At 40.1% G+C, this 25,814-nt stretch overlaps 2 protein-coding genes across 4 annotated transcripts; both read right to left on the bottom strand.

Annotated features, from left to right (window-relative positions):
• Window positions 1-165: 165 nt before the first annotated feature.
• On the bottom strand, window positions 166-12,615 carry LOC113042232 (cyclin-dependent kinase 13-like). 3 transcript variants are annotated; one of them, XM_026200896.1, is made up of 14 exons: window positions 11,062-12,614; window positions 9,512-9,946; window positions 8,649-8,804; window positions 8,431-8,570; window positions 8,117-8,287; window positions 7,851-8,040; window positions 7,449-7,505; window positions 7,232-7,333; window positions 7,079-7,156; window positions 6,823-6,939; window positions 3,356-3,487; window positions 2,357-2,556; window positions 1,846-2,190; window positions 166-1,527 (listed from the first exon to the last, which is right to left on the bottom strand). In XM_026200896.1, exons 1-14 carry the CDS (start codon window positions 11,907-11,909, stop codon window positions 1,100-1,102), a joined length of 3,399 nt encoding a protein of 1,132 aa, XP_026056681.1. In that variant the 5' UTR covers window positions 11,910-12,614; the 3' UTR covers window positions 166-1,099. The 3 variants fall into 3 exon arrangements, with proteins under 3 accessions (XP_026056681.1, XP_026056680.1, XP_026056682.1); XM_026200895.1 differs by having other exon boundaries at window positions 8,649-8,807; window positions 11,062-12,613; XM_026200897.1 differs by lacking the exon at window positions 166-1,527 and having other exon boundaries at window positions 1,863-2,190; window positions 2,335-2,556; window positions 8,649-8,807; window positions 11,062-12,615.
• A 3,022-nt stretch (window positions 12,616-15,637) lies between these two features.
• LOC113042231 (ras-related protein Ral-A-like) lies at window positions 15,638-25,680 on the bottom strand. The gene is made up of 5 exons (XM_026200894.1): window positions 25,474-25,680; window positions 18,388-18,576; window positions 17,216-17,424; window positions 16,351-16,525; window positions 15,638-16,131 (listed from the first exon to the last, which is right to left on the bottom strand). The coding sequence occupies exons 2-5, from the start codon at window positions 18,487-18,489 to the stop codon at window positions 16,009-16,011; spliced, it is 609 nt and encodes a 202-aa protein (XP_026056679.1). The 5' UTR covers window positions 18,490-18,576; window positions 25,474-25,680; the 3' UTR covers window positions 15,638-16,008.
• Between the last annotated feature and the right edge of the window lie 134 nt (window positions 25,681-25,814).

Below are 25,814 nucleotides of genomic sequence, written 5' to 3'. Positions count from 1 at the left end.
ATTCTTCACTGAACTACTTCATGGTTTGTGGATCGGGCAGCTCAAAACCTCACTGCTGAATTATCTGAAACATGAACACTTACAAACACAGGCACTGCTGTGTATACTCGATAAGAGATGTACACGAAACACACAAATATACAAAGAATCACAAATACAAGCACATATTACATGATTGGCATTTCTTTAATAAACATTTGCCAAAGGGGGAGAAAAAAAAATCTTCATACAAAAAAAAAAAAATCTCCTTGAAGTCAGTTAAACGTCTCTTAGTTTTCAGTTTTACAATGTCTGCGTGGGAAACAGCGCTTTGATCCGTTCACTTGTTCAGTTCAGAAGTGCTGGTGAACTCACACTCGTGACAGAGCCCTTCATTACTGAACCATCAGAGCAGAAAACAGAAACAAAAACCAGAGGATAGAAAAAAGAAAAGGACTTCCATTACTGGTGGAGTACGTGTGCAGATACAGCACACCTCCGCTTGTTTCCACATACTTCATTCAGTAGTGCAGAACATCATTATAACACTAGACCGTCCTCACGCAGATAAAAACACTTACCCTGCACACTCAAAGGTACGGTTTAATTTAAAAGACAGCAGTAGAATAGATTACAAAAACACCATGGGAGGGGAACAGCTGTGAGAGGATGTTACCAGCTGTTCCTCGAGCGCTTCGGGATCATCACAGACCCAGGTCTGAGAGTCTTAGTGCTGGTCGAAGACTGATGATGATACACCGCACAACTTCTTGAGCACTTTCTCACTGAGAAGAAGCAGTAGCACATTTCTATCAGGACACTGTAGTTCGGTCGTGGGCCGTTTGTTCAACCAAAAATATCATTTCTGTCATTGATCACTTTATTGATTGATTTTACAGGGTCAGAGAGCTCTCGGATTTCATCAGAAATATCTTAATCAGTGTCCTGAAGATGAACGAAGGTCTTACAGGTCTGGAACGACACGAGGGCGAGTGATCAATGACAGGATTTTAATTTGTGGGTGAACAAACCCTTTAAACCAAAGTTGCCCGACAGCATTGCTCAAAACATTGCCTCGTGTATCACCAGCCGAGGCATCTGGGAAACCTCCGGGATCTCGTCAGAAAGGCAGTCCTCTGCCCCGAAGTGCGACTGTGTTGACGTGAGGACCGTACCCGAGCGTGAGGGACTGTGAGGGAGAGGTCCAGGCCTGTCCTGGAGGGGGAACAGGAGGCGCTGCGCTGTGATTGTACTCGAAGCGATGGTCCTGGTCTCCGCTGAAGAGCGATCCGGCTCCGGGGCCGAGAGGGGGCTGAGGGGGCATCATGTGACCGAGGTAGCTGTCAGCGAAGCCGAACGGCGGCGGGGGGCAGCTGAAGTCCGGCTCCGGAGCCGTGGAGGACGTCAGAGCCGGACTGGGCTCGGGAGCCTGTCGGTAGTCCAGGTCTGCGCAGGGGGGCGGTTCTGGAGGTTCTGGGGGTCTCTGGTCCGGCGGGAGAATAGAGAGAGGATCTAGAGGTCTGGAGGACGAGCCGCCGACTTCAGACGCTGCAGAAACACAACAGCAGGACGAAATATCAGTCGACATTCATTTGGCCATTAACTGTAATTTTCCGCTAATCTTGTGTGAACTACGGCATGCAAAGATCAGAGTAACGTGTGAGCGAGCTCTCGCTCTTAAAGGGACAGCACCATTTTCATATTAACACCATGCATTACTTTCATTGAGTTCAAACCGTGACAGCGTGAAAGAAAACTACAGGTTACACTTCTAACTGTGTGGTTGTGTATTATAAATCCAGAACCGTGCTTCAGACGTGCATGACTCTTGTTTGATGAACCGTGCAGCTGTAGATGAGACATTACCTGGAGATACAGGGCTGGGCTCCGGCGGAGGCTCCTCCTGCTGGACCGTGAGGAGCTGAGCCAGGAGCATGGTGACGGCGCTCTGTGTGTCTCCCAGCGGCTGCGGGGATGGAGGTGAAGGAGGCTTGGGCATGGGTGGTGTTCGGGGTGGCTGAGGGGGTTTGGGGAGCGGAGGCGGCTCCGGGGGTCTCTCAGACTCCAGCGGTGCGGGGGGCAAGGCCTGTGTCAGCTGCTGAAGCGTCTCCAGACTCAGCTTGGATCCCCCCGGAGCGCTCTTGGACTGCAGGAGGTTCAGAAGCACAGCCAGCTGCTCGGGGGTCAGCTGTGAGGCGGGGGCTTTGGGGTCTAGAAGCAAGAGACATGTGAAGATTAAATTATCAAATGAAAACTGATTTGATATAGTTTCCATGTCTGCAACGAGACAAATACTAGCGTGAGTCTGGACTGTGGTTCTTGTGTAGAGAGTGTGACAGACACGGAGCGACAAACAGCAGGAGGATGAAGGTTTTACCCAGCAGGGCCACAGCGGCAGCAGCACTCGGACCCTTGTGTGCTCCGGCGGAGGAGAGAACCTGCGGTGTGTTACTGCGGCTGTCGTCCAGACCCAGCTCCTTCCGAGGGGCTTTAGGAGCGCTCAGCTCCTCCGGCATCTGCTTCTGCCGCCGCCGCTTCTTACTCCACAGCTCATGACAGTCCTGCCACAGAGGAAGACTAGAGAGAGAGAGAGAGAGAGAGAGAGAGAGAGAGAGAGAGAGAGAGAGACCATATCAGAGCACACACACAGAGGAGAAGACTCTAATCCAATCGAATGCAATCTGTTGTTTTTTTATCACTATCTAAGAAAAGTTAAGCACAGACAGAAAAACTAAAACAAAAAAGTTTTAAGTTTAGTTTATTAGTGTTTTATTTACTTAATAATAGTTAAATATGACTTTTCAATATTTCCCTGTCATGCAATTATTATATATTTTTTTCAAATAGTTAAAAGCAAATTTATCTTGCAAGTTCATATTTCACAATTCAGACTTTATGCCTCAGAATTCTGAGTTTCTTATAACATCTTATTTTTTTCCTGAAATTAAATAAAATTAAATAATGAAATTATGAAATAAAACAAAGAAATGAAAATAAATAATGAAATAAAAATGAAATACAAGAACTGAAATAATTAAATTAAATTAAAATTAAATTAAAACGAATTGAAATTAAATTAACTGAAATAATGAAAAAAAATTATGAAACAAACTGAAATGAAAAGAAATTAATTAAAATAATGAACAACTGAAATAATTAAATGTACGAATGAATTGAAATAATGTAACAAAAATGAAATTAATAAATGAAAAGAAATGAAAATAAAAAAAAGACATGAAAATGAAATCCAAGTGAAATAAAAATGAATTGGACGAATGAAATTAACTGAAATAATAAAATGAAATAAAATCTGGTATAGTAGGGCAAAAAGTATAGTAAAGTGAATGATAAGAGCAAGAACAGCATGACGTCATACTCTGGGGGGGGCATCTTGGTGGGGTCGACGTCTTTGAGGAAGTCACTTCTGAGCGCTTGTTCTGCAGTGCAGCGTTTGCTCGGGTCCAGCGCAAGCATGTGGTCGAACAGATCCAGGGCCATCAGAGGAATACTGAAACATTCATGTGATAAAGATATCGCTCAAGAATACAGGTTTCTTTACACCTCTGATGCTTCCTACTAGGGATGTCAAATTTCGATTATTTCCATGATCGATCGTCGTTTAAATTAACGATCAATTAATCGATTAATCGTTAACCATAATACTGCAAAATGCGTCTATTGCAGGCACGCAGTGAGCGGTATGACAGGATGTGCAAAAGCCACACACACACACAAAACGCTTTCTCACTTGAATTAAAGAGGTTTTAGTCTGAATAAAATGCTAGTAGCAGGATTATAAAATGAATAGATGCGATTATGATCATTTGATAAAATGAAGAGAGCGCGCCATACTTTTGAGGTCATTTTACTTTGTTGACAGTTTCCAATCCTGCACGGAGAACGCTGAACGCTCCTCTTTAAATGGTTTTGTGGTGCTCGTTGTTGTATTTTAAAGCACAATTGCAATGTTTTCAACTGACATTATTGTATAAAATTATCCGAAATGTGGAGCGCTTGTGACTGCGCTGCACATTAAGTGAACTACATCGGCGCTGCTGCACCAAAACACAGTTGCTCACATTAACTTGATCCTGCTGGATTCTGTCCTAGAAAATGTCAGATTTTTAAAAATCCGTATCCGCATACAGCGCATTAGATCGTGACAGTGCATGCGTGCAGACGAGGATGAGCGAGCGCGGCTTTGGCTAGATTTATTTGGAGGTTATTGCTCATGTCTCATTCGGCACAAATTGAAATGTTTCCATATTCGCAATGTATTTGAATGTTAAACTATTATTTATAATGTAAACTAGGCTTGTACTTAACACGCATTCGCATATAGACGGAAAAGATGATCCTCTTCATATGAGCAAAAACGTCCTTGGCATAACAGCAGAGTGGACCGGTATACTACAGTCTATTTAAACTGACCAGTGTAACCTTTTAAATGTTTAGTTGACATTTTATTTTGATAATGAACAGACTGCGATGTAAGTTTGAATCGCTAGAATATACGTGTGCAGCAGGCTCCGGGGCGATCGAAACAGCTGAGACATTAAAAAATATATATATTTTCCGCAAAAGTGTTTACTTTCATTTGTGCACACTCACAATAAAAACAGAAGATTTGTGCTTTTGTAAAATAAAGCAAACAAACAGAATGCGTTGTCATCCTTTTTTTTTTTTTTTTGTGAACTTATGGTGCGCCCACACTTCTGTTTTAAATCCGTTAATCTTAATTAGCCTATTTAAGTCGGATATATTTCGCATAGCCTATTTAAAAAAAAAAAAGGTTTATTTTATTATCTTTCGCTTTTAATAACTGTTTTCGCATCTCTTACTGTGGTAAACATGGGAAGGGAAATTAAAGATTTCATGAATTAAGAATTCGTTCGATTTATTAATTTGTTCCCTTATTTCACTTAAATCATGGGTTATTTAGGGAACAAAATTAATGAAACATGGACAATTGCCACATTAATAATTAATAAGAATGAATTAACAAGTTGTAGGAATGAATAGACTACCTGTCCTGTCACTGTGTCCCGCAGCCCTGCAAAGCGCACGATATAAAACAGTTATCTGATGAAATGATTAGTAACTACATTTCTATTGCATTTAATGTTGAAGAACTTTTATGTTGTTTCTATTTTAGTGTACTTTAAAGTTTAAATCACATTAAAAGCTTAATTTGTACATTGTGAATGAATGATGATGCTTTTATATATCGTCACCGTCACTCACAGCCGCTCGCACGTGTTGAGTGCGCATGAGCCGCACGCAGCCCAACACTGAATCGGTTAACCGACCATCGATAGCCTTAATCGATTGCATCTCTTATCAACAATTAATCGATCATCGATTAATCGTTGACATCCCTACTTCCTACACATCACATCAAAACAATCACCGCCACAATGACACGACTGCAAACTGAAAGACAATAAGTTATGAGGACGCTGATTAACAACAGCCTTAAATCCTGCCACAAAACACTGCTGGTTTATGAGACGACAGACACTTTCCCTGTGATCCTCAGAGAGAGCATCCATTACACACTCACTGCAGATCAGATCCTCTTCATTTAATGACATTAGCACTAAAAGATTCCCATCTTTATCAGTAAACTAACAGAAATAACAAGCTCACATTACAATTCTGACAGAACTCTCGGATAAAAACTTCCCAGAAACACCTGAAGGCAACATAAGAGTCAAATAAAACAAAGCCAGTACAAACACTGAAATAAGGTGTATATGGATATGAGTTTATGATAATAAATGTATAAAATGTTTAAGACCAGTTAAAGACAAGTTAAGGAATAAATTGTATGGAAACAATATTCAATATGGTCTCTAAGTGCAAACATATCAGCAACACTAAAGTTTGTAAAAGCAAGAGATATCCATTACTCTTCAAGAATTAAATCACTGTATCACACTGCAAAGAAAGTGATCATCTTATTAGTATGTTTGGTGTGTCCTCCCAGTGCAAATGTCCAAAGATTCTTAAATTGTACATTTAATTTAAAAAAAAAGTCTTGTTTTATGAGACATTTATGAAAATGAGGAAATATCTGGCAATAGCTTCAGAAAAATCTACTAAATTAAAAGTTTTCAGTCTCTACTGACAGCCATTTATTCCTGTTTTAAATTCATCAATTCACTTGATTTTGTTCAGTTTCTCAGAAAACAATCAACTTCATATTTAATTTGCATCTACAAGTAAACTGATCTTAATTTAAGGATATTTAGATATTTGAATTGGAAGAAAAAATACTAGTGCTGTCCAATGATTATTTGTGATTAATCACATCCAAAATAAAAGTTTTTGCTCACAGGATATATGTGTGTGTACTGTGTATATTTACTATCTACATAATAAATACAGATGAATTTATATATATATATATATATATATATATATATATATATATATATATATATATATATATATATATATATATATATATATATATATATATATATATATATATATACATACATACATACATACATACACACACACACACACAACAAATATACACAGCACACACACACACATTTTCTAAACAAAAACTTTTATTTTGAATACGATTAATTTAATAGTTTGACAGTACTTCAAACACTGAGGCAGATATTCATGTTTTTGCAGTGCATGCAACATTTAATGCCATGATTTAAGACTTTCTGCACCAATAAACAAGACATTTTTGGTCTTAACTGTGAAAGGGCAAGTTTAAGACTTTTTAAAACCTTGTATATTAATTTAACCCTTTGTAGTCATGAGCTAGAACGCCTTTAAAACAGACTAAACTGGTGCGACTCATTTCTGGCTACTCACAAAGCGAACTCCTCCCTTAACCTCCGCCGGTACTGTTTCTTTGGTTTGATGGTGTTGAAGTAGGGCAGCTTGATCACGTCGGGCCACACAGCGGGACACGGGCTGCCACAGATACGGCTGGATCGGACACACACACACACACACACACACACACACACACACACACACACACACACACACACACACACACACACACAGGTCAGCTGAATCTCAGACTGTGAACGGGAACATCCCGTCTGCATCCAGCTCCTCTTACCTGATGAGCTCCAGCTGAGCCAGCTCCTGGTTGGCCTGAAAGATGGGCTTCTTTGTGAAAAGCTCTCCCAGGATGCACCTGTGTGACAGGGAGGGTGTAAACAGGTGGAGTCTGGAGGGACGTGTGTATTAACAGCTCAGTTTCCTCACTCACCCGCAGCTCCACATGTCGATGGCTGGCGTGTACCGCTCTTCTCCCAGCAGCAGCTCGGGCGGACGATACCACAGAGTGATCACTTTATTAGTGTACGGCCGGCTGGGGAACACACACACACACACACACACACACACACACACACACACGGGACAGTCAGAGTCTGCTCGGTTCACCCGAATCATAACGGCTTGCTGAATCACATGGAGAGACGTACCTCTCTTCAGAGTTATACAGACGAGCCAGTCCGAAATCTGCCAGCTTGATCTGACCCCTGCAGGACAGCACACATGTACACATCAGTCAGATCCGGCAGGTTATGAGAGTTTGTGAGCCTTGAGCACAAAACCAGTCACAGGGGTCATTTTATAGAAATTGAGATTAATACAGAATCTGAAAGCTGATTAATTTAACTAGTCTTCAGAACACAAATTAAGATATTTCTGATCAAATATCTTTGACCCTCCATAGACAGCAAGGGAACTGAAATGATCTCGTAGGGCTGATTTTCTTTGCATGGAAAGTTGGGATTATTTTAAAGCGCTCCGGGTTCGTTTCACTCACATATAAGCCGAAATGATCCCAGAGGCTGAAAACAAACCCAATGTGAAACACTGACTTGTTGTTGAGCAGGATGTTGGAGCACTTGATGTCTCTGTGCAGGAAGTTCTTCTTGTGGCAGTAGTCCAGTCCCTCCAGCAGCTGCCTCATGAAAGACTTGATGTGGCTCTCGTTGAAGTGCACCAGACCGGACTCCAGCAGACCCATCAGATCGTGGTCCATGTACTCAAACACCAGATAAAACGCCCCTGAGAGAAGACAACACAGGTATCACACGGCGAGGAGAAACTCTGAGCCAAAGGATGGGTCAGTCCCAAGCGATACCTTTGTCGTTCTTGAAGTCTAGGGCGTCCTCCTTGTCAGTGACGATCTCCTTCATGTTGATGATGCTCTTGTGGTTGAGCTGCCGCAGGATCTTGATCTCTCTGATGGCTGTGATGGGAAAGCCCTCCTTCTCGTTGTCCAAACGCACCTTCTTGAGAGCCACCAACTCGGCTGAATACACAAAACCAGAAAGATAGATGAGCTACATTAAGTGACTAAAGGTCTGAGAATGCATTAGCGATCAAATTAAAGCACTAGAGCACGGACTTCAATACTACTGTTAAGGTATATACAGACGTTTGAGAACATCTCACCGGTGTCTTTGTCCTTGGCTTTGTACACCTGTCCATAAGTGCCTTCTCCAGTGATCCCAATGATCTCAAACTTGTCCACGCACCGCTTTCCCCAATCGATCTCCGTCTCCTTGATCTCTCCGAAGCGTGGGCCACATATTCTGCAGAACAGACGCAGGTGAGGTTTAACGCTGCTAACCTGAGAGTAGATGTCTCTGGAGGAGTGTGTGACTACATACTTGGGTCTCTTGCGTGGGACGGGCGTCTTCTTGTCATCGGGCGGGCTGTGGGGCGATCCAGGGAGCTCAGGGGGAAGAGGGAGGTCTGCCAGGAGCTGACGGGCTTTCCTCTCGGGTTTCTTCTTCCCTGTGATCGCTGAAGACTCATTCAAGACACTGCTATTGAAAAAAGAAGCCATTAGTGGAACTACGGAAAATAATACACAGAGTGGATCCAAGGTTTCTGCAGGTCCTAAAGACTTAATATTCACCCTTCCACAAATTAAGACCTTAAAAAGGTCTTTGCACAGTCTTGTTTTCCAGAACAAATATCTGAACACCCTTAACACAAGATGCATGCACTTGAGAAGTAAAATGAAGATAGCTGATGTCTTGTTTTCTGAGAAATTAAACAAAGCTAAGCACGTCTCTGCTTAAACCCAGAATAAACATGTGTCAATGGGCTATAAAAATGAAGCGTTGACTTTCTAAACCCGCTGACAGATATTCGTTGTAATAATAAACTCGCTAGACTTTGATCCGTTTCGAAGAAAACAAAACTTCTAACATAAATGTGCTTCTCTATTAGTCTTTACGACACTTTTAGACATCTGCACTGGAAAACAAGACAAAAACACAGAGAACAGACCTGAATCTGATCAGAAGATATAATAAAAGCCCTTTTCATGTTTTAGCTATGCTGCTTCTCCATAAAAACAATTAAAAGAAGTGTGTTAGAAGCTGTATTTTTAATACAACTAATTTTCAGCTCTCTATTCAAATCAAATGACTCAATGAACTCCACTTTATTTTGCCCTCAATTTGGGTCTTTAAAAAGTCTTCAATGGACCTGCAGAAGCCCTGGTGAAGTGTTGGAGACGCACCTGTCGTCTCCGTCCAGGTGATCCAGATGGTTGTGTGTCAGAGGAAGAGACGCTTTCTCTCGCTCCTTCAGCTTGGCTTCTCTGCCGGATTGAGAGGCGTCTGAGCTCCTCTTGGCGGGTCGCTCCACAGGAGACTGCGGGGTTCTGGGGCCCTTCTCGGCCCCGGGCGGAGGCGGTGACGGGGGTCTGGTCTTCTTGGTGGTGTGGTTGGTGACGGGGCTGGGCTGAGGGGTGGAGGCGTTGATGCGGGCGGCTTCGGCGGCCTTGGCTCTCTTCTGCTTGCTGAGCTCGGCGGCCAGGCTGCTCTTCAGGGTCAGGGAGCTGGGGGACAGACTGGACGGCCGACTCTGGGACCGTGAGAGTCTGTGACGGCTGCGTGAGCGAGAGTGACGTGACGACTGGTACGGGCTCCTGCTGCCAGACTTTCCCGTCCGCCTGAGAGACACAGCACAAGTCATTCCCACACAGTTTACGTTTGTATTTTAGTGCATTCATCATCAGTAGCACAGCTATATTTGTAGCAATAACCAACAAAACATTGCATGGGTCACAATTATCATGTTCCATGAAGATATTTAGCTAAATTCCTACCATGACTATATCATTTTAATTCGTAATATACCAAAGGCTTTTATCTTTACAGTACAAGCTGCATTTCAGTGATCTGAGCGTCGGAAAGACAGAACTTATATTACACTTTTCTGTGACTGTGAAAGCGGTCCATGTGATAAAGTTTTGTAATTGAGAGTGGACCTTCTGTGACGCAACACAAATTCCAAACCTCGTCTGACAATAAAGTCATATCATCAACATAAAACATATTTAATCACCAAACAGGATTTAAAACCGAAACCGCAAATGTGCTTTGTCTTCATCCTACACAACACAGCATTTAACGCTGAAACACTTGTAGAGTTTACTATAAACAAGAGAAGGGGAAATAATCCTGAGTTCACGGTCACAGTCTGTGCTGTCTGCTTCTGCAATCATCCTCCAGAGAGAGGAAGGAGTCTACGACTATGAGGACAAACCAATCAAATCAAATGTCTTCTACACCTCTGTGTTCACTAGAACTAAAACAGCTGAAGCAAATAAAGGTTGTGTGGTCTTTAACTGCAGTGAAACAGTGTCAGAAAACATCAGCACAATCGGACACTTCTACTGATTGTGAGCTTCTCATTTCAGATGTTATATTACATTCATTTATCTACATTTAATCTGAAGGAGTGTGAATTTTGATAGGACAATCACAGCTTCTAATCGTACTGTATCCTCTTTGCAATGTAATTCGGATAAATCGTGCAGCCCAAGTTACTGACCAACGCATAACATATAGTTAGACTCTCTACACAAGACTAGTGTTCAGCCGATATTGTGTTTTTTGACAGCCGATATCTTGGAAAATAGGGTTGCCTATATTATATATAAACACATTGACCAATCAGAAAAACTTCTCGGAAGATGCCGATATTTGTAAAAATGCCAAATATCGGCCGATATACACACACACTAGGAGACTGCAGTCTGTGGCCGGAGGAGCCGTCACTCACCTGGGCTCCGGGCTGGGGCTCGGGCTCTGTCGGTAAGGGCTCCTGGAGCGCGGGACCTCGCTCTGCTCGTGGCTCGGGGACCGGCGCCAGCGCGGGCTGCTCGGGGAGCGCTTCCTCTTCGACACGGTGTAGTTACCGTACAGCTCTGAATCCCGCGCGTAGCAGCTCGAGCTCGGAGACGGTCTCTTAGACGGGCTCCTCCTGGAAATAAACGGGTAGTTCGTGTTCGGAGACTGGTGTCCGTAGGGGTACGACGTCGCGAAGGGACTGACGTCACCCGCCGCTCTGAAGCTCGGGCTGCTCCGCCGGTACTCGTCACGGTAAGCTTGTGGCGGATCCCTGTACGCGGAAGGAGGGTCCTTCTCGGATTTGGACTTGCTTTTAAGTCGTTTCGAGTCTTTTTTGTCGGCTTGGGCCGCGGAGGAAGGCTTCCTGCAGTTGCTGTCGTGATTCCTCTTTAACGCCGCGTCCCGTTCCCGGTTGGACCGGTTCCTCTTCATCTGCTTCTCGTCTCTCCTCCGAGAGGAGTCGTGCTCGCTTCTGTCCCGGAGCTCGGCTTCGCTCGCGGGCGGTGTGCCGGTTCTGGGCGACGGGCTCCCGGAGAAGCGCTCGGACTGCGAGCTCACGTCGTCGTACTCCACTAAAGTCCGGACAGCTCCGTCGTAAAGCGCCTCGTGCTGCTGCTTCTCCCGGTGCTGGTGCTTCTGTCTCCGGGAGGAGGAGGACGAGGCCCGCCGCTTCCCCCGGTGTCTCTCTCGGCGGCTCTTGCTCCGTCTCGCCCCCCTCGGAGTCCTCTGCGGCGGGCTTCTCCCCCGGCCGTCGCGGGACACGACCTCCGGGTTCGGCATTGAAGATCCCGCTCTTATCGCTCGCGTCTCAATCCCGGTGCTACACAAAACAACACATCTGAAGCCTCTTCGAGCGCTAATCTAGCACAGCTAAGTTAACCGTCTGTGTGTTCACACAGCGACCGATCTCGTCCGGATCACACCGAATCCACCGCACACAACCATCCTAACGCACACCGATTAACGTTACATTAATCCCTAAAAAGCCTCAAGAGTCGTCAATAAAAGCCTCGAGTTGTGATCTGATGAAGAGCTTGTGTTAGCAGCTGTGCTAATCTATCAGATCCGCCTAACAACCGCCTTTAAATCCGCCTCCATGGCTCGGATCGCGCGGACCTCCCGGTGACGAGGTAAACACGGCTCGTTTCTTCGCCTGCAGTTTCTGAAGAGAAGATCCCGTCGAAAATGTCAGATAAATCCTCACACACTGACGCGGGGCTCAAACTTCTCGTCCTCTCACACCGACTCACTAACACGGAAGTAGCACACATGCGGCTCAGCGCGGAGTTCAGATCGGCAGATTCCACACTACGCAGAACATCAAAATCCCGTTTAGTCCTGGGAGTCTGATTTAACGTTGCATTTTTCATCTAAATAGCATCTCAATAAAATATTGAATAAACCGCTTCTGGTTATAGGACTGAATTAAGCTGCAATCATTCAAAGCAAAAAACAAAAGTAGCGAATCGAGCGCAGTAGGCCTTTGCTCTCTGAGGCCTACAATAGATTTGCTCGGGCACTTATTAACTCCTAAAGCTCGCCAGGGGGCGCCACCACGGGCTCCTGGTGTACACGTGTGGCTGGTCTCTATAACAGCTGGGAAACGAAAGTGTTAGCATTCTTGTTTCACGTGGCGGTGATTTACAGTGTCTTGTGCATTGAATGTTTGTTATTTTTCATCAATAGGATTAATCTCTTGGAAAACTAGAGAGGTTTTCCTGAGGTCTTATAGACAGACTGACCTTTGGCTGATCAGCTGCTGCATAAATGTTCCGAATGAATGTTGTAATTGAAATAAAACCTGAAAAGTTACTCAATATTTGCTGATTAGAAAAAAAAAAAAAAAAAAAAAAAACTTGCAATAAATGGATTTTTATATATAAAAAGTCTAGCAGATCAAGAAATGTATGGTTTTCAGTAAATAAGTCAATGCACATCTACAGGATATGCTTTTAATGAGCATTAATATGATTTCATAATTAATTGAAGGTCACACAAAGTTAATAATTAATATAGAAAGTAATGCAAGACAATTTATAACAGTTATAGAGAAAACATACTTTGAAAACAAGTAATGGAGCATTATAAAAAGGATTGTAAAATTCAAATCATTGCATTTCATATATATATATATATATATATATATATATATATATATATATATATATATATATATAACTATTTTTGTTTAGAATTTTGATTTAAAATCTATAATTTAGACAAATTGTTTTTTGTTTTTTTGACAATAATGACTATTGGCTAATTACAGGATATATACAGGGGTAAAACTAACTGTAGTAGCGATAATATTTCCACTGGTCACCGTTTCATAAGGGTTGTTAATAAACCAAAATAACCTGACCTCAGTTCAGCGGGATCAAAAATTATTGAGAAAAAAAAAAAAAACACAAATAATGTTTGTCATTCATTATTTATTTAAAGGTACCTATTATGCAAAATCCACTTTTACATGTTGTTTAAACATATATGTGTATTGGCAGTATGTGTACACAAACACCCTACAATGTTAAAAATCATGAGCAGTGTCTCAAAGTGTGACGTCACAATTTACAAGCCCCACCCACAATATTTGATTGACGATTGTGTTTGCGTGACCCCACCCCACACACGCTCTGATAATGTTCATCTTCACACCAGACTCAGAGCATTTAAAAGTAGCATTCAAGTAAGAAACATCTTCACATTAGTGCTATAGAAGTTGTTTAGTCCAGACAAGTAAGTGAAAATAGCACAGCTCTATTCTGGAAAAGGGGGCGGAGCAGCAGCTCATTTGCATTTAAAGATACATGCACAAAAACACCCTGTTTCTGCTTCCACTCAAAATATACATTATCAGAATAGTATCATAAATAATCTGTGGGGTATTGTGAGATTAGATTTAACAAACATGCTCTAGGGACAGCTGAGATTTATAACACATCTTGTAAAAAGGGGCATGATAGGTGACCTTTAAATAATTTAATTTAAACAATTTCATTTCTGTTACTTCCAAATATTACCTTCACAGTCAGAAATCTAGGAACTTGAATGCAGTTCATTATTTTAAAGTTCAGGTTAATATATAAACTTGAAATACTACAGATTACTGAGAATTAGCTATATATTTTGTATAGTTTATTTTGTAATCATAATTGTTTTTTAACAGAACAACCTTCCTTTTAAAATGCATGTAAATTCTGAACACACACAGCCCACACACACGAAGGGTAAAGTCTTTGTAAGCAACTAAATTTAAGTGATGAATGTATTTATTTTGTTCTCCCTTCAAGTTGCTAGAAGTGCTTATGATGATCTCGACAATCTGCCATATGTTTATTTTGTACTAAAATACAAATATACAGAAGCTTGTTTCCACAACTGGATAAAAAAATTAAATAATAATAATAAAAATATTTTTTAACCACAAAATAAATGTAACATTTATTGTAAGAAAAAAAAATTGTAGGATAAAAATTTCAGTTTTGACCGGAAATGGGCTTCCATGCACTACAGAGGTATAATGGGAATAAAAGTTAGTACTGAATATAAATAACATTCTTGCGAATAATAAAACACATTTAAATTAGAAAAAAATATTTTTTGTAATAGCTGAAATAAGCTTTCACAATAACAATACATATATAAAAAAGCAGAAAGGCAGAATGAAAAGAAACAGTCACTGATATACATTGAAATGATTGAGACTGGAGCCGTGGGGCAGGAGCACACATCACATGTGAAAAACATAAGATTGTCATCAAACTCTGCACCACAACTAATGTGCGTGTCGTGGTCTGAGAGCAAGGATGCAGACGCATCGAGAGTAAAGGGACTGGATGAGAGTCACATTCACCATGGACATCAAGGCAGCAGGAAGTCAAGCACACTGAACCGCAGCAGCCAGAGGAACTTCCTGTTCCACGAGCTGCTACAGATGTTAAGGAACTACACAGATCTCATCGCTTCTTAGTGTACTGCAGTTTTTATGCATAACAATTACTACTTGCTTAGCCACAAACCAACAAATTGACGGGTTTTTTTTGTTTTGTTAATAATTTAACCATAAAGCTTGTCTTTTTTTTCTTCTTCTTGAAAGCCTGCTAATTAGCTCTTCTTGTGTTTTCAGTTTTTCAAGACCCCTCAAGTCAATAAAGTGTCATGTAATGCATATAAACCTACATTAAAGTAATACATCACACACTCATTTTAGCTGTAAGGCTAGAAGAAGACTTCTTTACACCAGAATGAACTTTGTTTTCAGGTGATCTAAACATAAATGTAAAACCCTCGTCTCAGTAAGACTTTCTTCTTCTCAGGAAATCAGTACTTCTATTCATGAAGGATGCATTAAAGTGACAGTAAAATGTTACAAAAGTTGTTCATTTCAACGACAGAATGATTTCTGAAGATCATGTGACACTGAAGACTGGAGGAATGATGCTGAAAATACAGCGGAGCATCACAGAAATACATTACACTTTAACACAGATTCACACAGAAAATTTAATTTGATATTGTAATAATATTTAACAATTTTTGATCAAATGAATGCAGCCTTGATGAGCAGAACGGACATTTTTAGAAATCTTACTGACCCAAAGTGGTTTTATCAGGAAAGCAGAAATGTGTTCATATACAGGAAGAGTCCTGAGAACTCAAACACATCTGACATGAATGAAATCAAATACACATCTCTCAGATCTCTCACACAGGAAGTCCAGATCTCTCACACAGGAAGTCCAGATCTCTCACACAGGAAGTCCACCCTCTAGTGCATGAATCTATGAAGTCCTCTCCATCTCAGTGAGCTGTGCTTCGTCTGGTCGGACACATCGCAGCCGAGGACGAGAACACACAGGACACTAAAGGATCGCAGACACTATAAAATACAACATCTTTCACGGATTCGTTTGGCCAGACATTTCCTCTTCTTCTTTCCGTTCTTTTCCTTGCTGTCCTCCATCTTCCTAGCGCGGATTTCCCTCATGAGGTCGAAGAAAACCTGCAATCAAGTGAAAACCTGCTTCAGATGAATACTAGACTGCTCGTATTTCTATTATTATTATTAATTATTATTATTTCTAACTATTATTATTTATTTATTTTCACATATATACGGTTTAATTAAACGTGTAGACACTGTAGCCCAGAAGTAGGTTAAGAAAGCGTGCTGAAGCCCTTCTGAGAGCAGGATGTAGACCACTGACTCCGTGTCTCTCACCTTGTCCACGTTGGCTCTGGTTTTGGCAGACGTCTCCACGTAGCTCACGCTCCACTGATCCGCTCGGGCTTTGGCCTCGTCGGCGTTCACCTGTCTCCTGTCCTCCAGATCTGACTTATTTCCCACCAACAGGAAGGGAACGTTCTCGTCCTCCTTCACCCGCAGAATCTGCTCTCTGAGCGAGAGAGGGGTGTAACGGTACACACGTGTGCCAAATAAATCATCAGATTATTTCAGGAAATTCAGGACAATATACTCATTATATTTCATTTGACCTGTTAGTGATGTCTTAATTATTTAATGTATATTTAGATAAATATTTTATGAACGCCAAATTATTTCATTTCAATTACAGATAGAAATTTAAATTTAAAAACAATTAACATGTTTGCAATTTTTTTGAGCGTTGATTATTATAGTTAACAATAACTAGTAATTGAATTTAAGTTTGTCTGTTGTTAATTGTAACCTTATGAAAGGGCTCTCTATAGTTAAGAGCAGAAGCGGAGGTAGATTTATCCCCAAAAACCTTTTTATTATAGTTTAATTTATTTAAAGATTTGTTCAGTAAACCATTGTTAATATATATATATATATATACTTAATTTTTTTCCTTCTGCTGTAGAGAAACCATACTGAACCGTGACGTCAGGTTTGTGTATCGTTAAGCGTTTACGCATCACATGCAACTCCTTTTTGCATTTAAACTTGAACTAAATAACTATTTAAAGTGTCACAACTAAATAAATAAATAAACTAGTCGAACCATGATCAAGCACTAACACAATGAGATGAGCGAGATGAGCGAGATGAGCGAGATGATCAGTTGAAGTGTAAACCAGTCGAGCTCCGCTCTGTGGATCACCTGAGGTCAGCCGTGGCTGTAAAAGACTCGAGTTCGGTGATGGAGAAGACGCAGAGGAAGCCCTCGCCGCTGCGGAAGTAGTTATCTCTGATGGCTGCGTAGTCCTCCTGACCGGCGGTGTCCAGAATATCTATCTGCACCTCCTCGCCGTCCAGAACCACCTTCTTCCTGTAGCTGTCAGCCTTCGTGGGCTCGTAGTCCTCCACAAACTGAGGAGAAGAGGACAGATGTTGATCTACATACAACCCATTTATGACCCCTAAACGATAAAAACACACTCAGCAAACATCCACTGAGCCTAATAACAACTCAAATATTTAATATTTATGAAATAATCTAAATTATAATAATAAACAAGACATGTGATGTTTATTTCTTCTTTTACATTATAATCAGTGGAGCTGAGTTACTACTTTAGACCCCTTTCATTTTCATTTTAGTTTGTTTAAAGAATTTTTGGTGGACATTTTTTGTATTTTTTATAGATATGTTGTTTTTATTGATTTATTTAAGTTGTTTTAGTACAAGTTAAAATACATGAGAATGAATAGACAATATATTAGATTTTTTAATTAATTGTTTTATTACATTTTATTAACAATTATATAAATCATTTTAGTTTTAGTTTCAGTTTAATTTAACAATAATAATGCTGATTCTAATTGTATTAAAAAATATATTTTAAAGATAAAAAAAAAAATTATATCTATTTCTTTTTTTTTTTACAGAAGAAAAAATAGTTCTTGAAACCCCTTCAGTCACAAACTGAATTGTGGTTTATTTAATATCACATTTCTGTTTTGTGTTCCCGTTTCTTCCAAAAGCAAAATCCAATAAATATAGTTATAAAGCTGAATAAATCATCTCTCCATTGATGGATGGTTTGTTAGGACAACTGAGAAAATCATCTTTAAAGTTGTTCAAATGAATTCTTAGCAATGCATATTACAATCCAAAATGTAGTTTTGATATATTTACTGAAGAAAAGTTACTATATATCTTCATGGAACATGATCTTAATATCCTAATGATTTTTGGCATAAAAGAAAAATTGATGATTGTGGCTCATAGAATGTATTGTTGTCTACTGATCTACAAACACAGCTGTGCTGCTGATGACAGGGTCACCGCGGGGTCACAGTATCGTTCTAATACGTGGAAGCCATCCTCACCTCATCGTACATGAACTGCAGAGTGAGCGCAGACTTCCCGACTCCGCCGCTGCCGACCATGATCACCTTGTGCAGAGCCAGCGAGGTCTTGGCTGCTGCCATGGTCACGGCTGCCAGGGGTCAGAGGTCACTGAAGCCAGGGGTCAGGGGTCAGTCAGTTCCAGAAGATCATGTACTGCTGCTGTGCACCTGGAGCAGATGAAGACAACAGCTTCACGTCTCTCCTGAGTCAGAGGAACTTCCTGTGAGCTTCTGCACATCTGGGGCAGCGTCGCTACTGCTAACCAACACTAAAACTAGCAAATATGGATTCTGATCATCAAAATAAAGCAAGATTTGATGAAAAACTTATGGTGAAGTACTAATATTGATAAAACTGAAAAGCAAATAAATTAGGATAATTAAAATAAAAAAAATAACACAAGCTCAAGAAAATCACTGATCTTTGAATTACAAAATAAGTTGAAGTACTAATTAGTAAAACTGAAATATTATAAATACAAATATTATTTTTATATTATAAAACAGATATAAAAAAATAATAAATTACTAAAACTTCAACGAAAATGAAGATTAGAAATGTTGCAAAGTCGACGGTGAAGTATTGATTACTAAAACTGAAATAAAAGGAATAGAAATAATATTTTTATTTAAGCCTAAACCTGACCCTAAACTGAAACAATATAAACAAATTTACTTAGAAATATTGCCTTGGCAACTTACTCAAATAAAATAAGCTCAAGTAGTCAAAGTACTAATGATCATACATGCTCTAATAGTGCAGAGATAATAGTAAAGTAACACTGGTCTGGTTCATCAGACTGATCCTCAGCACACTAATAACATCAGACAGATGTGTGTGTGTGTGTGTGTGTGTTACTGTAGAGTTCAGCAAGCATCAGTTCTACACAGAATAGAAAGAGACGACTCCCAGACGAAGGACATCCATAACGACTGGAGGAAAGGATCGATTCAGAACACGTGAGTGTAGTGTACATTAGTACATAAGAGCATATCACATGTGTGTGTGTGTGTGTGTGTGTGTGTGTGTGTGTACAGACAGCGAGAGGCCAGGGCTGGGTCTGCTTTTACATTCACACACTCACAGTCTGCAGGTTTCAGTACAGCGCACACACACACAAACAGAGAGAGAGAGAGAGAGAGACTTATCCACTTTTATTATTCTATCATATTATACAATGATCATCACGTTTCCAAAATTCATGACAATACTTAATAAACAATGAGTAATAAATAACACTTTAAATTCAATATTAATTCTTTCAAATTTCAAGAGTACCACTGAAACACTAATTTATCATCATCATTCACAAAAATAAAATCTGCATTTATACACCACTTTTTTATAAAAATTAACATATTATTGTTCATTTTATAAAATTCATACTCTATTTTAACTCTGGACTCTACCAAAGCTTTGAACAATCCTACTATATTAATTCTTTTGTCTTCATTTTCAATTTGATATGCTTTCCAAATGGTTAACTTCGCTTGCCCAATTAAAAAATTGGAAAATGTGCAGGACTCACTTTGAGACTTCATATATTTAACCCCAAAAATAAATACCGTTTTTGAAAAATTCCAACCAAAACCTCTAAATAAATTTTCTAAGAGATCCAAAAGAGGTACAATTCTATAACACTCAGAAAAAATGTGAAAAACAGTATCTGATACATTACAAAATTTGCAAACTGAAGATGTACTAAAGTTACACTTAAACAAAAATGTTTTTGTTGCTAAAGCACAGTGCAAGATACGCCACTGTAAATCTCCTGATCGTTTGGGCAATGGACTTTTATAAAATAAACGCCATGAAGGTAATTGAACGTCAGGGACAGATAAATAACTCCTCCATTTTGTATCCGTCTTATTTTTAAGTTGTTCACGAAATCTTGACTTCACACAAGCTATATACAAAAGTCGCTTACTGCTTTCTGAAAAAGACATATGTTGAAGTTCTTTTAAGGAAAGAAGTTGTCTCTTATCTTCATTATCCTGGCAATTATATGGTGTTACAAATAATTCAGGAAAAAACATTTGATTTGAACCATTAACAAAATAATCTTCAAGAAACTTATTAAATGATATAGGAAATGATGATTTTAACTTGCTTAAAACATTCTTCACTATCCTTTCTGACTTCTTACCCATTTGTTTAGTTATTTCTAGTGCTGAAAACCATGTACTATGTTCGGTATCAACTAAATCTGCCACTTTTAAAACCCCCGATGAAATAAAAGTGTTAATTCCAACATTTGGCAAGTTAGACGGATGACATAGCCATGAGTTATGAAATATTGGTTCTTCAAGTCCAAAATGGCTCTCTCTTTCCATTTTAAAAATATTCCATGCTCTTAATACAGACTGGTAGAATCCATTTATACCCAGAGCTTTGACTGCATCATTAGAAATAAGGAATAAATGTCTATCAAGTCCCATTTTACTAACTGCTCGTAATACTGCTAACCCATACATAATCCACGGTTGTGGATCAGTGTTATACAGCAGTTTTTGAGCTGATTGTAGTCTCATAGCTCTCCATTTAGCGGTTAGATCAATGAGACCCTGACCACCCTCAAACACAGGTAAATTCAGAATCCCTGGATGAACCCAATGATGGCCTCCCCAGAAGAAATTCACAAAGTGTTTCTGGAGTAGCTGTAAAAGTCCAGCTGGAGGGTCTAAAACAGTCAGTCGATGCCACAACATTGAAGCAGCTAAGTTGTTTATCACTAAAACTCTTCCTCTACATGATAACTGTGGCTGAATCCAGTTCCATCTCTTCAATCGTCCTAAAATCTTTTCAACCACTCCATCCCAATTCCTTGTCATATACTGCTGAGTGCCAAAAAAGATTCCAAGGATCTTCAATCCGTCTGTGTTCCAGTGGCACTGTTGTGGGAGATGAGGTGGAACTTCTTCCCGCCACTGGCCACAAAGTAATGCTTCCGTTTTGTTCCAATTTACCTTCGCTGAAGATGCTTTCTGAAACCAGTCTAGACACTTCCTCAACTGAAAAATGTCTTCTTGAGATCTTATTATGACTGTAACGTCATCAGCATAGGCAATAAGCCTTACTACAGTAGTTTCCGATATACTGGGATTGAGGACTGAAATACCTTGTAGCTTTTCTCTGAGAACTCTCAATAAAGGTTCGATGGATATTGAATACAAAAGTCCTGAGAGGCTACATCCTTGTCTTATGCCTCTACGCACAGGAAAAGTTCTAGTTAGTGTTCCGTTTAACTTCAACATACTAAAAACATCTGTATAGAGTATCTTGATCCATGAAATGAACTGTTCTCCAAAGCCAAAAGCTGATAAGGCATTAAAAAGGTATCCATGATCGACTCTGTCGAACGCCTTTTCCTGGTCAAGGGATAAAAGGCCCACATCAAGTCCATAAATCTCAGTAAAATGCAATAAATCTCGCACAAGAAAAAGGTTATCAAAAATAGAACGTCTTGGAACACAATAAGATTGGTCTTTATAAATTATTGAAGCCATAACATTTTTCAAGCGGTTCGTTAGTGCCTTTGAAAGTATTTTATAATCTATCCCTAAAAGGGAGATAGGGCGCCAGTTCTTTAAAAGTCCTAGATCTCCTTTCTTTGGCAGTAGCGTAATTATTGCTCTTCTACAACTGAGAGGAAGTAGTCTTGATTTTTCACATTCAAGGAACACGGAGTACAGATCTGGTCCAATCAATGACCACAAAGCCTTGTAGAACTCTGAAGTCAGTCCATCCAATCCTGGAGATCGTCCCACTGACTGCTGTTTAGCAGCCTCGCTCAACTCTTCTAGTGAAAGTGGTTTTTCTAATAGTGTCTTCTCCTCTTCCTTCAGTTTTGGAGTTCCAGTAAGAAAATAGGCTGTCGCTTCGGAATCACAAGGTTCAGCACTATACAGTTCTTCATAAAAAGACAAAACTTGTGAAGTAATTTCTCTCTTATCGGTTGTCTCCCTTCCATTTGATAATTTAAGATGACTTATTGATTTCTTGTCTTGGACTTTTTTCTCTAAAGCAAAAAAGAATGATGTTGAAGAGTCCATGTTGTTGAGCTGAGTAAATCTTTGTTGTACTATTTTTCCTTGATCTCTTTCTTCATGCAAGTTTTTCAGGAGAAAATGATATTGTTCAAGCAGATCCACACTTGTTCCACCACTTTCACTTATGGAGCTGTTCAGTCTCATGATTTCTTGTTCTAACTCTTCAATTTTCTTCTGAATTTCTTTTGTATTATTTTGTACATACTGTTGGCAAAAAGACTGAATATTGATTTTCCCAATGTCCCACCACTGACTTAGGGATTTAAAATCTGTCTTTCTCTCTCTCCAAGCTCTCCAAAAGAAATCAAATAGATGTATAAACGTACGATCTCGCAACAGAGTGTTGTTAAAACGCCAATATGATTTAAAGGTATTACTCGATGTTGTAACTGTAACAGAGACATAGAAATGGTCAGAAATTGGAGTAGGAACAATTTTGCTATCAAAAAATTGTCCTCTTCGACATTTCTGAACATATATTCGATCTAATCGAGCGCCTGATATTGTATTGGAATTTACTTTCATCCATGTGTACTGCCTGCTTTTGGGGAAAGATTCTCTCCACACATCTACAAGGGAATGAAAAGTTATTACTTTCTTAAGAGCTTCAGCGGAATTGGGATGCGGTTCGTCATGATTCCTATCAACTATATTATTAAGAGTACAATTAAAATCTCCAGCCACAATGATTAAGTTATCACGAGGAATATTAATCATTGCGTCCTGTAATTTTTTAAAAAATAAACCTCTTTCATACCCAACATTAGGAGCATATACATTAATGAAGGAAAAAGACAGATCTTGCAAAGTGATATCCACCCGCTGCATTCTTCCAGGAATAATTTCGATCATATTAGAAGCGTTACCCTGAACACTTTCTGATATGAGAACAGCTACTCCAGCACTTACACTGGAACCATGGCTGAGAAAAGCCTGTCCTTTCCATTCACTTAGCCATTCTGCCTGGTTAAATACATCTGTGTGTGTTTCTTGTAAGAATATCACACTTGACTTTTTAAAAGCCAAAAACTTTAAAAGTGCACTTCTCTTTTCTTTATTACGACATCCATTTACATTTAAAGATCCAATATTTAAGGATGTCATTATATCTTAATGCAGCAGGTGATATCTCACAAGACTATCTTTTCCAATCTCTTGGCAGCTACTTTTTTCCATCTTGATGAATCATTTTCTTTACTTTGGTCATTATTTTTTTAAGACGATACCGTTTTTGTCTACTAAACTCCTCAACTGTTGCATTTATCATTACATCTCTACAAGACACTAAAAATCTTTTTAAATCTGGAAAAAACAAATCAAACTGTGGATTCCGTACACCTTTAGTTTCATCAAGGAAAGCACTAATCTCCCTCGTAGAATATAACTTAGTTTCACAGCCACTCAATTCTGATGTGCCTATTTGGGAATCAATGTCTCCCATTTCTAGGAAACTCCCTACACTCTCACATTCATCTGAATCACTATCAGACCGGACCACACCAGAGCCGCTTGGAAACGACTGACTACAACTTTCATTTGCTTCGTCTGACTTATCATCGTTTCTGTCATCTGTTTCTGCACACTCCATCAATAGATCTTCATCTCTGTTTTTAGTCTGAGATTGTAATTTCTGTAATTCTTCATTTTCTCCCCCCTCCCCTACAGCATTAACACTTGTAGCACCATCTACTGTATCATCTACCGTGTTTACATTGTTTATCTCCACATTTCTCTCAACAGCTTCATCTGTCACATCATGAACAGCCGCGTTACTTTCTTTAACGCTCACATTATTCTCCTGAACATTTATTTTGGGAGATGTTTGTAAACCTGCCGGATTGTTAGCGCTCTGTTGTTTGGGACATGCCTGTTTCTGATGTCCGTATTCACTGCACAAAAAACAGCGCATGTTATCCGAAGTGACAAAGATTGTGTAATCTTTACCCTCTACTGCTATTTTTAGCACCAGATTAAGCGGCTCATTTTGCGAATTGGGTATCATGTACGTGAAACGTCGGAAAGACATTACATGCTTAAAGTTTGGATTTTTAAGACCTAACGGAATCATCTTAATCGGAGCAGTTAATTTTCCGTAGCGTTCAAGAATCTCTTTTAAAGTTCCTTCTTTTATGAAGGGTGGTACGTTTGAAAGTACAACTTTCTTAGAAGGATTTGACAGAGGCAGTAGCGGTAAAAAAGTATCGTTTACAACAAGTCCTTTCTCTAACAGTTCATCAACCATTGAAACTTCTTTGAGAAATATAACGAGTGCTCTGTTCATCCTTGAGGCAGATTTAATATTTAAACCACCGACCTGTTCGCTGATCGCTATCAGTACGTCCTCAATTGACATAGAGTCATCCGGTGTACACTTACAGCCGTGATCGAGGGTCAGACGAGAGAAATCACCGCCCAGCTCCATACCTGCGCGCGAACCCGCGCTGACCGCAGTCAGCGCTCCGAGGTTAATCTGGCAATTTAACTTCAAAAACAGTTTATAATTAAAGAGAAATGGAATAGAAAAAAACTATCAGGGAACGCCAAAAACAACGTGCTCTACTGCAAACACCCTCGCTACCCACAATCCTCAGAGAGAGAGAGAGAGAGAGAGAGAGAGAGAGACCTGGGAGATATGATGAGATATGATATATGATATGATATGATTTGATTTCACATCCCTAGCCAGGGTTCATGTTTTTGCCACACTCCAATCCAGTGATTATTTTGAATATGTACAGTACATTGATCATTTTATGCTAATCTTCATGAGAGTCATACTATGGGAATCATTCTTGTATACCATGGTATTAGCATCTGTCACTGTGCTATCAGTAGTGTTTGAGAGTCACTTCTTGTACTCTCTCTCTCTCTCTCTCTCTCTCTCTCTCTCACACGCACGCACGCACGCACGCGCACACACACACACACACACACACACACACACTAGCTCTCCTCCATCAGCACCGGTCTGGATGCAGTATTATACCAGTACTGATGCGGAGGTACTGATCTCACCTGTGTGTCTGCTTCAGCTGAAGGTGATCCAGAGACACAGGGGCTTCTGGGAAGGGAGAGCTTCCTCTTCCCTGATCTCTGGCGTCACTGTAGCCTCCACATCCCGAGCGAGGTCATCAGATCCGGTCCGAGTGCTCTGTGTTCGGCTGAAGCGGGTGTCTCCGGTCTCCGGTGCGGCGGGCAGCAGTCAGAGCTGGGTGTGTGTCAGAGGATCACATGGATCTGTTTGCGCATGCGCAGAAGACCCCACCACATTCACGGAGCGCGCACTTTATAGAGTCACTCCTATTCAAGACAAAATATCTCAAAGCAGTTTTGCTGGTCATAGATGGTTTAAACTA

Source organism: Carassius auratus, chromosome 24, assembly GCF_003368295.1.
Source record: "Carassius auratus strain Wakin chromosome 24, ASM336829v1, whole genome shotgun sequence".
In the NCBI taxonomy this organism is placed as follows: domain Eukaryota; kingdom Metazoa; phylum Chordata; class Actinopteri; order Cypriniformes; family Cyprinidae; genus Carassius; species Carassius auratus.
The sequence above is the reverse complement of the archived record's forward strand: the minus strand, read 5'-3'. Positions and strand labels throughout refer to the sequence as shown.

What these genes read in the sequence shown, in the direction of transcription:
- LOC113042231 (XM_026200894.1), bottom strand. Translation starts at nt 18,489, where the DNA reads ATGGCAGCAGCCAAGACCTCGCTGGCTCTGCACAAGGTGATCATGGTC. An exon ending in TGCAGTTCATGTACGATGAG is followed by an intron (nt 17,425 to 18,387) that starts GTGAGGATGGCT and finishes TCTTCTCCTCAG; the next exon opens with TTTGTGGAGGACTACGAGCC. An exon ending in CCAGAGCCAACGTGGACAAG is followed by an intron (nt 16,132 to 16,350) that starts GTGAGAGACACG and finishes ACTTGATTGCAG; the next exon opens with GTTTTCTTCGACCTCATGAG.
- LOC113042232 (XM_026200895.1), bottom strand. Translation starts at nt 11,909, where the DNA reads ATGCCGAACCCGGAGGTCGTGTCCCGCGACGGCCGGGGGAGAAGCCCG. An exon ending in GCTCAGCTGGAGCTCATCAG is followed by an intron (nt 6,940 to 7,078) that starts GTAAGAGGAGCT and finishes TGTCCGATCCAG; the next exon opens with CCGTATCTGTGGCAGCCCGT. An exon ending in GCCCAGCCCTGTATCTCCAG is followed by an intron (nt 1,528 to 1,845) that starts GTAATGTCTCAT and finishes GTGTTTCTGCAG; the next exon opens with CGTCTGAAGTCGGCGGCTCG.